This window comes from Suncus etruscus, chromosome 4 (assembly GCF_024139225.1).
Source record: "Suncus etruscus isolate mSunEtr1 chromosome 4, mSunEtr1.pri.cur, whole genome shotgun sequence".
Classification (NCBI taxonomy): domain Eukaryota; kingdom Metazoa; phylum Chordata; class Mammalia; order Eulipotyphla; family Soricidae; genus Suncus; species Suncus etruscus.
In genome coordinates this window covers 111,393,268-111,405,565 of record NC_064851.1, presented here as the reverse complement: position 1 = coordinate 111,405,565, position 12,298 = coordinate 111,393,268, and the positions used below count along the sequence as shown (strand labels likewise).

Here is a 12,298-nt window from a genome sequence, read left to right as displayed (position 1 = left end):
AGGGTCAACTGATTTTGACTGCTCTAAGCGTGCCTTGTTGGCAAATAATTCTTTTTCAGGAGTGCAACACTTTTCTGATGTGTGCCCTTCCTGATTGGGGTGTAACACCTGTTAGTTCATTTGTTCTAAAACAACAAATGCCAGCATTTAATTTTGCTAAGTGAAATTTAACCAAAATTTACTGCTACTAATTCTATATCACAACCAGGAAATTTTACTTTCTCCTCCTTTATGAATATGATAAAAGTGTATTTGTGAAGCCAGACAGATAATACAGCTGCTAAACCAATTGACTTTTATGTGCCTGACCTAAATTCAATCCACAGTACCCCTTATGGTCCCCCAATCCTACCAGGATTGATCTCTGAGCACAGAACTAAGAATAAGCCCTGAGCCCTACTATTTGTACTCCTCCTCAAAAAAAAAAAAGTATCTGTGATGAAATGTAACAGAAATTATAGCTAATATTTTCTACCATAATTATATGTTTGTATAGATTGTTTTATTTATATCTACTTTGAAAATTAAGAAAAATATACTACTCATCAGATCAAAAAGATTAAGTCCTGGGCCAGAGTGATAACACAGTGTGTAGGTCATTTGCCTTGCACATAGCCAGTCTTGGTTCTATCCCCAGCATCCCATCTGAGCATTACCAGGACTGATTTTTGAGCTCAGAGCTAGGAGTAACTCCTGAGTGGTCCTAGGTGTTGCCCCAAAATAAGCAAAAGGAGTGTCCTTGTGTTTTTATTCCTCTAAATTGTACTGACACTGGCACTATACCAATTGCTTCCTAGTGCAAGCTCCCCCCAGTAGAAGAGTGCATGGAGTTAGCTGAGCTAGCTCATGCAGATGGCAATATATTGGAAACTGTGAAGTATTACTTATTAAGTCAAGAACCAGAAAAAGCTCTTCCAATTGGTATCGACTTCATAAAAGGTAAGTTTCAAGTTGGTAGAATAATTTTAAAATCTACTCTTTAACTTGATTTTTTTTTGCATTCCTATAAGAAGTCAGTCTCAAAATTACCCACTCACCTTTGTACATTTAAAAAGGAGAATCATTGCTATTTGTAGATCAGGATCTGAGAGCACAGAGACGGGTGTGAGATGTAGAAAATAAGGGAGGGACAGTGAAGCCAGGGAGAGAATTCCAGGTCAGAACCAAATGTTCCTTTGGTATCTTATAGCTGAGCACTGCTAGGTGTAGACAACCCATTGTATGAACCACCCCTTGTGTAGACCACCCATAGATGCCAATGGTCCTGGAGTGCTACAAACAGCTAGGTTTGACCCCATCAAAAGGCACAGATGGGCAGAATTGAGTAGGAAAGAACATATTCTAGGGTAAGAATTCAGTGAAGCTCAGCCACGAAGAGAGCAAATACTGCATGGAGGAGTCTCAAGTTTTAGCAACGCATGGTTTCCAAGCATGACTAGGAGAGCTCGCCTAAGTACTGAATCAGGAGAAACTCCAGAGCACCACTGTAGATAGCCCCAAGATCAAAATAAGAAGTCATTGATTATATGAATATGTCTGAACAATATTGTCTATAAGACATTTTATTTGGTTTTAATTTTCCAGAACACATGAATAGATCAAGTTGGACTTTGGATACCATATACCCTGTCCTTGACCTCCTGAGTTATATCCGTACTGAAAAATTAGTCTTACATACCTGTACTGTGTGAGTATTTTATCTCCAAAATATACAACTCTGCCTATGTAGCATGTTAACATGGTTATGTTCTTTTTGTTGAGGTTTATCATAATAATGGTTGGGGCCAGAGAGATAGTACAGCAGATAAGGATCTTGTCTTGTGCACAGCTAAGTCTATTTCAATCGCCAACACCCAGTACAGCTCCCAAGACCCATTTGGAATGATTTCTGAACACAAAGCCAGATATTGCTCATGAATACATCCAGGTATACCCCCTGAGGGAAAAAAGAGATCTATGAAATGTGGCTGCCTTATAGAATTTAGCTTTATATTTTAACCTTAGTAAAAATTACAGGTTTTAATTTGAGACAGAATTTAGAAGTCATCGTTCTCCCTCTTAGTAATATTGGATGTGTGAATACTAGGGCATGTGAATACATGCATATTGGATCAATCAGAGCAAATGCAAAGCTTATAAATACTTTGCACCTAAGAAACTAGGAGTCAAATCTATGAAATATTTATTATGTACCAAGAATACTAGGATAATAGAAAATACTAGAGCATATAATTAGAACTCAGATACCACAAAGAACATCGTTTCCATTTACTTTAAAGCCCTTAGAGACTCTTCATTCTTTGGAATAAAGGCTCTGAAATCCCGCATGGTTGTGCTGATGCCAAATGCTGTGACACTTAGGCTAATACAGTGGACATCTTTTAACACTCTTACAGTTTATACAATCTTCTGGGGATAATGCCTAAATGTTACCAAATGTTTTACTTAGGGAGAAAACATGTGAAGAACAAGTCAGAGACTAATGAAAATCAAGAAGTCAAGAATTGTTTTAGCATCAATATCTAAATGGAATATGTGCAGTGAATAAAAACCATCTTTAATTTAGAAAAATACAAAAAAATTTTGGTTATGAATATTTTTCAACAAAATAGACAGATGCAGGTGAACTAACAATAAATGATGTTAATGTTCTATGCTGCAGATTATAGATCGCAACATTTCTGTTGTGTTTTAGAGCTCGAAATGAATTGCTCATTTTATGTGGCTATATTGGTGCATTATTGGCTATCAGAAGACAGTACCGAAGCATTGTTCCAGCACTCTATGAATACACGAGGTAAAACCAATTTCTCTTTCACTGTGAAAGTAGAAAATTTCCTTCACGAAGACAAATCCTAGAAGCCAGGAGGTTCTATGTTTATGAATCCATTTATTCTCTCGGCATATGCTCTCAAGCATCAATGATTAGGTGAAGCAGAAGTGAATAAGGCTCTTAAGAATAGAAATTTCTTGATTCAGAGTGATAGAGAAAAGTGGTTAGGAATTTGCCTTGCATACGACTAACTAAGGTTCCATCCCACACATCCCATATGGTTCCCTGAGCACACCAGGAGTGTTCCCTGAGCTCAGAGCCAGATCCCTGAGTATTGCCGAGCATGGCCAAGCAACAACAACAGCAAAAGATTATGCAAAGTTTTGTTATTCGTATGTGTTCTTATGTTGTTCTTAAAATGGATACACTTTCATTGGGAATTTCACAACTATTACATAATGGTTCCAGATTCTTCCCTTGATTCTAATGTTCTTGACTTTTTCCTTGAGTTACCCTCAGTTTCTAGAAATCTCTATGACTAGGTTTCTAAGCAGTAAGAACAGAAAACGGTGAGGGATAAAGACAGAACTTTCTCCTTCAAGACCTTGTGAAGGAAAAGAAGGAAAGTTATTTTTAGTATTTATATACCTACCTCTTGCCCATCAAATCTGTGTAGTGACACAGATTTTTAATAAGACAAGAAACTGAGTAATTTCCGGCTTTTCTATAGGAAGTAAAACAGAGTAAAAAGGATTCTTAAGTAGCAAAAATGTTTTCTATATTAAATTCAGGCAAAATCTACCAGTTAAACACCTATGTTATATACCCACTTGCTGAATTTCAGTCATTAGAAGATGAATTTTTGTTTGTTTTTGGGCCACACCTGGTGATGCTCAGAGGTTACTCCTGGCTATGTGCTCAGAAATTGCTCCTGGCTTGGAGGGATCATATGGGATGCCGGGGGATCAAACTGCGGTCCTTCCTAGGTTAGCGCATACAAGGCAAATGCCCTACCACCTGTACCACCGCTGTGGCCCCCAAAAGATGAATATTTAAAAGAAAGTTTATAATGTCCTCCATTAGAAAAACTACTACATTTTAATTCTAATAATGTATTTAATTATATAGTAGGTCAATGCTATAAATGCTGAGTATATAGATAACTATATACCCATTCTGTGAGATCTTTGAAACAAATTCTCCTCACGCCGAACTTTTCACTGTCATGAAGGTGAAGAAGGTTCTAGAAAACTGGAGCAGGCCAACGATTAGCAGGAATCAACACCACTAGGATACTCAGAAAAAAATTCCCTCTGTAGATAGAAGCCAGGTTGTAAAGGCAACTTTTAATAATATAGAAATGTCTTAGGAAGCAATCAAATTGACTATTCAGAATTATAAAATTATTCAGGGACCTATTTGACTATAAATCTTTGGTACTAAGAAGAAAGAAAATGGTTAATTTAAATAATATCAAGTATAAAATGCTTAGGGTTAGAGAAACTTGTGAAAATGTCTAAGTTATGGAAAATATGATTTTAGAAAGAGAATTTTTTTCTTCTTTTTAATTTTTATTTTGACCAAAGTAGATTACAAATCTTTCACAGTAATATTTTAGGTACATAGCTACATTGAATCAGGGGCATTCCCTGATTTATTGTTAAGAGAACAATAAATCAATAAATCCTGTCATCTCTGGATAACTTTTTATAATAATTTTTATTTTGACCAAAGTGGACTACAAATCATTTACAGTAAAATTTTAGGTATATAGTGACTTTGAATCAGGGGCATTCACACCACCAATGTTGTCCTCCCTCTCCCCCTGTTCCCAGCATGCATCCCATATCCCTCTCCTTTAGCCCCCAGGCTGCTAGAATAAGTGGTCCCCCTGTGTCTAGCTTGTTGTAGATTGGGTATCGACTCTGCTGTCTTTGGTTTTGGATTTGGTGTTTAAGTCTGATCATTTTTTTATTTCTACTTAATGTACATACAACTGTTTGGTCTTGGTACCCTCCATTATTTCCCCAATTTGTGAGGTGGAACAAGATGCTTCAATTTATGTGGTTCTATTTGAAGGAAAGAAGGGAAAATAAAAATTAAATGGGGCAAAAATCAAACAAGCAAAAAATGGAAAGTGTCCTTCTAGAGGCTACAAATATCAATTTAAGAGAAGGAAAAAGGAAGAAAGACATAACAAAAATAAAGAAAAAAACACCATAGCAATAAAGACAACAACCACACAATAACCACGGTCCTGAAATAAAAACAAAACAAAGCACACACACAAAAAAAATCAATCACGGGGGTTGGGGAAAAAACAACAATAACAAAACCAAAAATAAATTAATTGTGCTTCTTCTTCTTCTTCTTCTTCTTCTTCTTCTTCTTCTTCTTCTTCTTCTTCCTCCTCCTCCTCCTCCTCCTCCTCCTCCTCCTTCTTCTTCTTCGCATAGGCACAGTAAATATTGGGGAAATTAGAAAGGGAATTCTCTTGGCCTAAGAGATACAAGCTTTCTCTGCCTTTGAAGTAAACTGTCATGGGAATAACTACAGGCTCCATACATGTTCTTTTACTCTCCTCTAAGTCCTTTTGTGGTGTCTGGAAACTTTCCGCTCCGTCGTGGATGATAAAATCAAGCCTCTGTAGCTAGAAATCTTGGTATTTGCACAGGTCAAAGGATGGAGCCTAGAATGGAGTCTGTCTTTATGATTCTAGAAGTTCTGTTCATCACTGTTTAATCATCTTAATCATCACTGTTTTAATCAGTCTTCTGTAGTGGGGTGTCTTGGTTTTAGCCCTGATCCTAGGACGAACCATAAAATACAGTCTTTCATTATGTTTCCAAAAGATCTGCTCAGTTGCAGTTGTCTGGAATTAGAGATCTTGGTTGTTGTACTGATCATAAGCCAAGGCCTAGAATAGGGTCTTTTTTATTGGTCCCAGGATAAGTTCTGCTCAGTCATGGTTGTCACAGTCAGTCTTCTGTAGATAGTGAACTTGGCTTTTGTACAAATCAAAGGATGACATGTCTTCTGATTTCATCTTATTGTTAGGAGGTGAGGTAAGACAACCTGCTCTTGACCAAGTTGTTGCCATTTCTTCATTGTCAGGATGTCATATCACAACTGGCATATGTTGGTGTCAGAGCAGTATTATAAATGTCCCAGAGGGAGTTTGGTTCCTGGAGCTGTTGTGGAGAACTGTCAGTTCTATGTCTGGGATCTAGAGTTCAGTGTTGGACAGTCGCTGTCTAATTACCTGGAATCTAAGTTGGGTCCACATAACATATGTTAGAAAGAGAAATTTAAGAAGTCCCTCACTTAAAAATTTTCTCCACCAAATATATCTTTGTTGTCTTGTATTATGTACCTTGTTTTCCTCATTCTCACTCCCTGAAGTTTTATTTGTTGGTCCTTAGGCCTCTCCTTTCTTTTTCCCATGTTCCCTGCTCCTCCAGATCTCCTCTCCTCATCTCTACCCCTCATCTCTCCTGTTGCTTTCTACTGTCCTTCAGAAATCTCACCCTTTTCATTATTTACCTGTCACCACAACAGAGTTTACTAACTTTAATATTCTGGCATTGCCTGTTCTCAGATCATATGTATATATAGTCAACAGCTTTTTAGACTCTCACCTTAAATTCAACATTCTTAAAATGAAGATGTTCTCAAAGATACATCTATATCTTTGGATAGTATCATTCATATTACCCATAACTAAATTATCAGGGACATCATTTCATGTTAATCTCTTCATAATCAACACCCAGTAATTTTAGCAAATTCCTGTATGCCCACTTTTTCATTTTCTGAAACTCAGTAGACACTGTCTTCAACTATCATCATCAGAGCCTTCCATCTGTCTCACTGTTGTATATTTTCAATCTATATACAAATTCCTGAAACGTCTCCTGTTTGAATTTCTGGGACACCCTTCCTTAATGGGTTACAGACTCTCCCTCGTCTCTCAGCATTCTAAAGCATCAGTCAAGTGTGAAAGGTTCATAGTACTGAGCCTTTTTGTTGCCCACTGGAGTCTTTACTTATTTTCTACTCCAGCCAAATTAAATTATTAATACTTCCCTGTTCTTTCATAAGCTGTTTCTGGATCTTTTATTCTGGTGTTCCCTCAACCTATTTCCCTTTCATTTCCTCTTCATTTTCAATTGTTTTCTGGCTAACGAAACTGTGAGGCAGATAAATTACTTTCCAACTGCAAATTGGTTGACAGGGAAACCACAACATTTCAAGATGCCACTTTGGCAGTAGCCACACAGTCAACAAGAATTTTTAAGTGTATTGTTCCAGGGTTAAATAATGAGTTAGTCATTATTTGATATAATATGAATAAAATGTTAGATTTGGATGTGTGAGAAAGGAAGAATTCTGGAATAGATTATTCCTAATTCTTAGGTCCCAGTACAATGAAAAGCCAAGGAAAGTAACCATAATTGTGAGCTACAAAAAACAGAGAGAGAGAGAGAGAGAGAGAGCAGGGAAGAAGGTCTTGCTTTGCAGGTGACCAAACCCACTTGAACCCAAACCACCACATATGGTCACCTGAGCCCTAAGAATCTTCCCTGAGTATAGAGCCAGGAGTCAGCCCTAAATGCCACCAGCTGTATCCCAAAGAACACCCTACCCCCCCAAGAAAATTGCAGAAACTTATTTATTTCTAGTAATTTATTAATTTAGAAATAAAATTTCTAAAGTCTTTCTTAGTCTTTTTTATTTTCTAAACCTCTTTTTAAACTTGATCTAATTAGTTTCTTAAAATATATCAAGTCTGTAATGTCTTATGGAAATTAGAATTAGTATATTTTTTATTTAAATCCCACCAATACCATGTTTTTGTGGTTTTCTATCTACAACATTAATATATTACTGCTAATGTGGTTTTTTGGGGGTTTTTTTGGGGGGAGGGAGGTCACACCCGGCAGTGCTCAGGGATTACTCCTGAGCTCAGAAATCACTCCTGGCAGGCTCGGGGGATCATATGGGATGCCAGGATTCGAACCACCGACCTTCTGCATGTGAGGCAAATGCCTTACTTCCATGCTATCTCTCTGGCCCCTGGTTTTGATTTTTATACATATCTCTTTTCAAAAAATTTGGGGGGGCATATCCAGCAGTTATCAGTGCTAACTCCTTGTTCTGTGCTCAGAAATCACTCCTGAAGGATTCAAGGACTATATGGAATTCCAGGATCATACCCAATCTTCCTTATGCAAGGACAATGCTCTACCTGATATGCTTTCGCTCTAGCCCCAGTATTTTTATGTCTGTTAGTTGACATTATTTTCTTAGTGTTTGCCCGCTTGCTTTCTTACTCTTAACATGCATTTTATTTTTTGATATGAGGTAAAATAGTAAGATGAATTTTCTTAGAAAACTGTGAGAAGAGAGAGAGAAAGAGACAGAGATGGAAGGATGTATTTAAGACCACAGACTTCTCCAAAAGGGGAAAAGGTCCTAACAAGCATTTTTGATGTAGATTCCTCTGAGCCCAAAGTAGACACATGTGGCTATTAGCTCAGCTTGTCCTGTCTAAGCATTCTTGGCACATTATGGAGTTATCCATCTGCTTCCTAGCTCAAACTCTTGCATGACCATTATTTGTTGAGCTCATTAACTTTCTAGGGATTTAAATGCTAAATATGCAAGTGAATAGATGGATAAATACACATATGTGTGTGCACAAATGATTAAAGCCTAAGCCCCTCTGTCCCTAGGTGCATGCATACAGTTTTGAAAAAGAATTATTAAACCTAAGATTGCACCTACTTAAATTATATTAGAAATACAATCAAGACCCAGAGCGATAGTGTTATCACTAACTCTATCATAGCAGGGAGGATTTTTGCCTTGTACTGGCCTTTCTGGATTAAATTCCAGTCCTCCTAAGTGGCTCTCCCTGGACTCTCCCAGTGTAATTCCTGAACACAGAGCTAGGAGCAATCCCTGATCATTGCTAGGTGTGGCCCTAGCCACAAACAAAATTAAAAAAAAATTTAGAAGTCTCTAGGGGCTGGAAAAAATTAAGTATATTGGATGATTTGATGTGTGAGGTTTGGATGTCTGGTATTATTTTCTTCCTCATGTTTCAGTCAGTTATTAAAACGTCGGGAGGTGTCAGTTCCATTAAAGATTGAGCATCTTTCTGAGGAATTGGAAGCGTGGAGAGCATGTACGAAGTGCCCCAGCTGGTGAGTAATTCTGATAGAAAAATTGGGAGATATCTCATTGATTTTAGTGGAATAATGAATCTGGGCTCATGTAGCATATATTAGGTAATAATCTGATAGTATTTCTCCTCTTCCTTGCCTTTTTAAACTGCTTTATCAATTTCACTGGGGAGGGTCATTTCTAAACTAAAGCTTGAGCACTGTGATTCTGTGAAAGTCAAAGTGTGACATCTGTTGAAAATGTAGGTTATCAGAAGAGTTTCCAGCGACACCCCCTTCTAATTCACAAAGAATGGTGTATGCCACGTTATTAAAGAAGCTGCAAGCAGAACTGTTTCAGGGAATTGTTGGGCCAGACTACGTCACTGGGTCAAATCTTCCGAGCCATTCCGATAATCACATCTCTTGTCTTACAGGATTAAAAATTCAGGTACTTCCTAATGTCAGGCACAAATTGTGCATGCTTGCTTTTCTTTACTTGTTTCTTGAAACAGCTTGAAATAGATCATCTGAATAAAAATTAGTCCCCTATAGAGATACATCTTGCCTTTAAATGCTTCTATGTCATGAAAATAGTCAATTTCCTTTAAATGTAAAGTGATAAGCTTTATACTATTATTGTAAAGTAATTCATGCAATAGAGTACTTTGTGTTTACTTAGTAGCAAATGATCTTTAAATTGCATAAAGATCATAGCCTGAGGAAATTAAATAAGAGAAAGAAAAGAACAATCAATAAATTATAAATTATATCTCCATAGATTAAATTTAGTTTTATAGTCTCCTTTTGTTTTATAAACATAAAGCAGTTATAAACTAATAAATGTTCGTAGTATATTAGGCAAATTCTTACACTGGCTTAACTAAACTTTCCAGCCATTAAAAATTATTAAGATCACTCATAAAGGCTGGATATTCCCAAGAACTGTTCTCCAATGTATAATCAAAGTAATAATGAGTAATGATGCTAGAGTCTTTTGATGTGACCCAGGGGTGCCATTATCTGGAGAAAATAATGCAGTCTTCATTATCTCAAAGCCAGGAGCAGCCTGTGAAGTCACTGAAGTTAAATATCCATGAAACTAAAGTTCTACCTTTCAATAATATAAACCATTTACTAAGCTACAGAGCCAATTGTTCTATATGTCTACAGTGTGTTTTTATTTTCTAATACTGATATGTTAGGGTTCAAAGTGAAAAGAGTAATACTGCACAAGCACTTAAAAATAAATTGCCCAAAATTGTAAACCCTAACTTTAGCAATGCAAACCAGTATATGCTCAAACACAGCTTGTGTACATCTATATTTGTATACATGTATACATCTGTATGTATACATATATATATGCATGTATATACATATACGTGCATATAAATGTATACACACATATACAAATCACTCTTCAAATATGGCCCCAACTCCCCTTGAGGCCATATTTGGAGAGGGATTGGGGCCAGTGCTCTGGGGTCCCTTCTAACCCTTTACTCAGGAATTACTTTTGGTGGGCTCAGGGAACCATATGGGATGCTGGGATTCAAACCTAGGTCAGCCATCTGCAAGGCAACTCCTTACCCACTGTATTGTCTATTACTTTGGTCCTCACATGCTTATTTTTCATTTATGTTTAGAATCTAGAACTAAAGTAGCAAATTCAGAACATAACAGCCCAAACCAAAACTAAAAACCACCTTTTTCATTTTCAAGAATAAGAACTTTAGGAGTCAGAAAGATAGCACAGCCAGTAGGGTGTTTGCCTTGCAGGAAGCCAACTCAGGACAGGTGGTGGTTCTAATCCCAGCACCCCATATGGTCCCCAGAGCCTGCTAGGAGCGATTTCTGAGTGCAGAGCTAGGAGTAACCCCTGAGCACTGCCGGGTGTGACCCCCCCCCCAAAAAAAAAAGAATAATGTCTTTAGTGACATTCTCTGTCCCATTTCTAAGCATTTGGGCCCTTTTTATGTTCTTCCTTTGAAGTGCCTCTTTATCTGCTTTAGTTAAATGGTTGATATCTGCCATCTGTTATCCATCTCTCAGCATCCAAACTCAGACTCAGAAAGATTCTGCCCAGAGCAGGAGAGGTAGAACAAGGAGTAAACATTTGAATCCCTGGTACCACATATTGGTCACACTATGAACTTTTCACACCACCACTGTAGTCCAAACATCCAAAAAAATATAGAGAAAAAAGAATCTGCTAATTATCTCATATATGCAAAGTGCAAATTACTAATTTAGAGAGTGAGTTTTATTTCAGGATCTTTTTTATTTCAACTAAAATTTAATGTTTCCTGGTTCTAGCTATGAGCATTTTTAAATTAATAACTTAATTGGACATTGTATACTTCGTATGATAGTTGAGAAGACAGAAATAATTTCTAGCAACAGATACCACTGAAACATAATAACTTTATAACAAAATTAAGAATTGATATTTTTATTGCATTTTAAACAAGGTTACTCCTGTAAAGACCCAAAAACTATAAATATAGTTAGGAAGGCTTGGGTTTTTTTTACTTTTAGTTCTGATAAAATAACTAATATAACTAAATGATAAGTCAAATGATTTATCTGATTTAAGTTATATACATTCAGATGCTTAGCAGTTCATTTTTCGCTTCTGAAAAACAGATTCTGGCTGTTTGGGAAATTAAGTAATTTCCCTAGCTGTATCTATGTATGTTTTTGATTAAAATAGTGAAGAAAATTCAAGAGTATTATAAAGCATAGATAAATGCCATTATAAAGTAAACTATGGAAATTCATAGATTAACAGTGCCTGTTTTCATTGGTAGCACTAGAGCATTAAAAAAATTAAAATCAGGAAACTGAATTCTATTTTGAAAGATATGAATGTATATTTTTAATGTTTCTGCAAATTGTAGTATTCATAATACCTAATCTTTTCATTTCTACATTTGTTCTTTTCCGTACTATTGTGTGTTGATAATTTACGATCTGATTTTTTTCCATCTTTCTCTGTCTAGGGCCCTGTATTTTTCCTTGAAGATGGAAAGTCTGTGATCTCACTGAATGATGCTTTGATGTGGGCAAAAGTGAACCCGTTCTCACCTTTAGGGACTGGAATACGGCTCAATCCCTTTTGACAGAGAGGGTTTTTTTTATGCTTAATTATTTTTGTAAAGAGGTACTTTTAAGGGTTAGGATTACTTTATCCTTTGTTGTCTAAAACCAAAGGTTGTGAAGAAGAGGGAGGGAGGGTGGTGTGGATTATCCCTTGATTTTATTCATAACTTCAATAAATAAAATATTTATATAATTTCAAGACAATTAGGTGTCTTCTCTACAGTAGCTCTTTTTTGGAAGTAAGGTAATATTT

The 12,298-nt window shown here is 36.5% G+C and overlaps 1 protein-coding gene across 1 annotated transcript in view; it reads left to right on the top strand.

The window, feature by feature from the left end:
- Positions 1-12,090, top strand: part of WDR17 (WD repeat domain 17) — a 116,254-nt gene extending 104,164 nt beyond the window's left edge. The window contains 6 exon segments of the mRNA XM_049771315.1: positions 798-939; positions 1,585-1,687; positions 2,696-2,797; positions 8,884-8,982; positions 9,208-9,391; positions 11,946-12,090. Of these exon segments, the coding sequence (XP_049627272.1) occupies positions 798-939; positions 1,585-1,687; positions 2,696-2,797; positions 8,884-8,982; positions 9,208-9,391; positions 11,946-12,065 (750 nt within the window). The 3' untranslated portion in view covers positions 12,066-12,090.
- Positions 12,091-12,298: the final 208 nt, after the last annotated feature.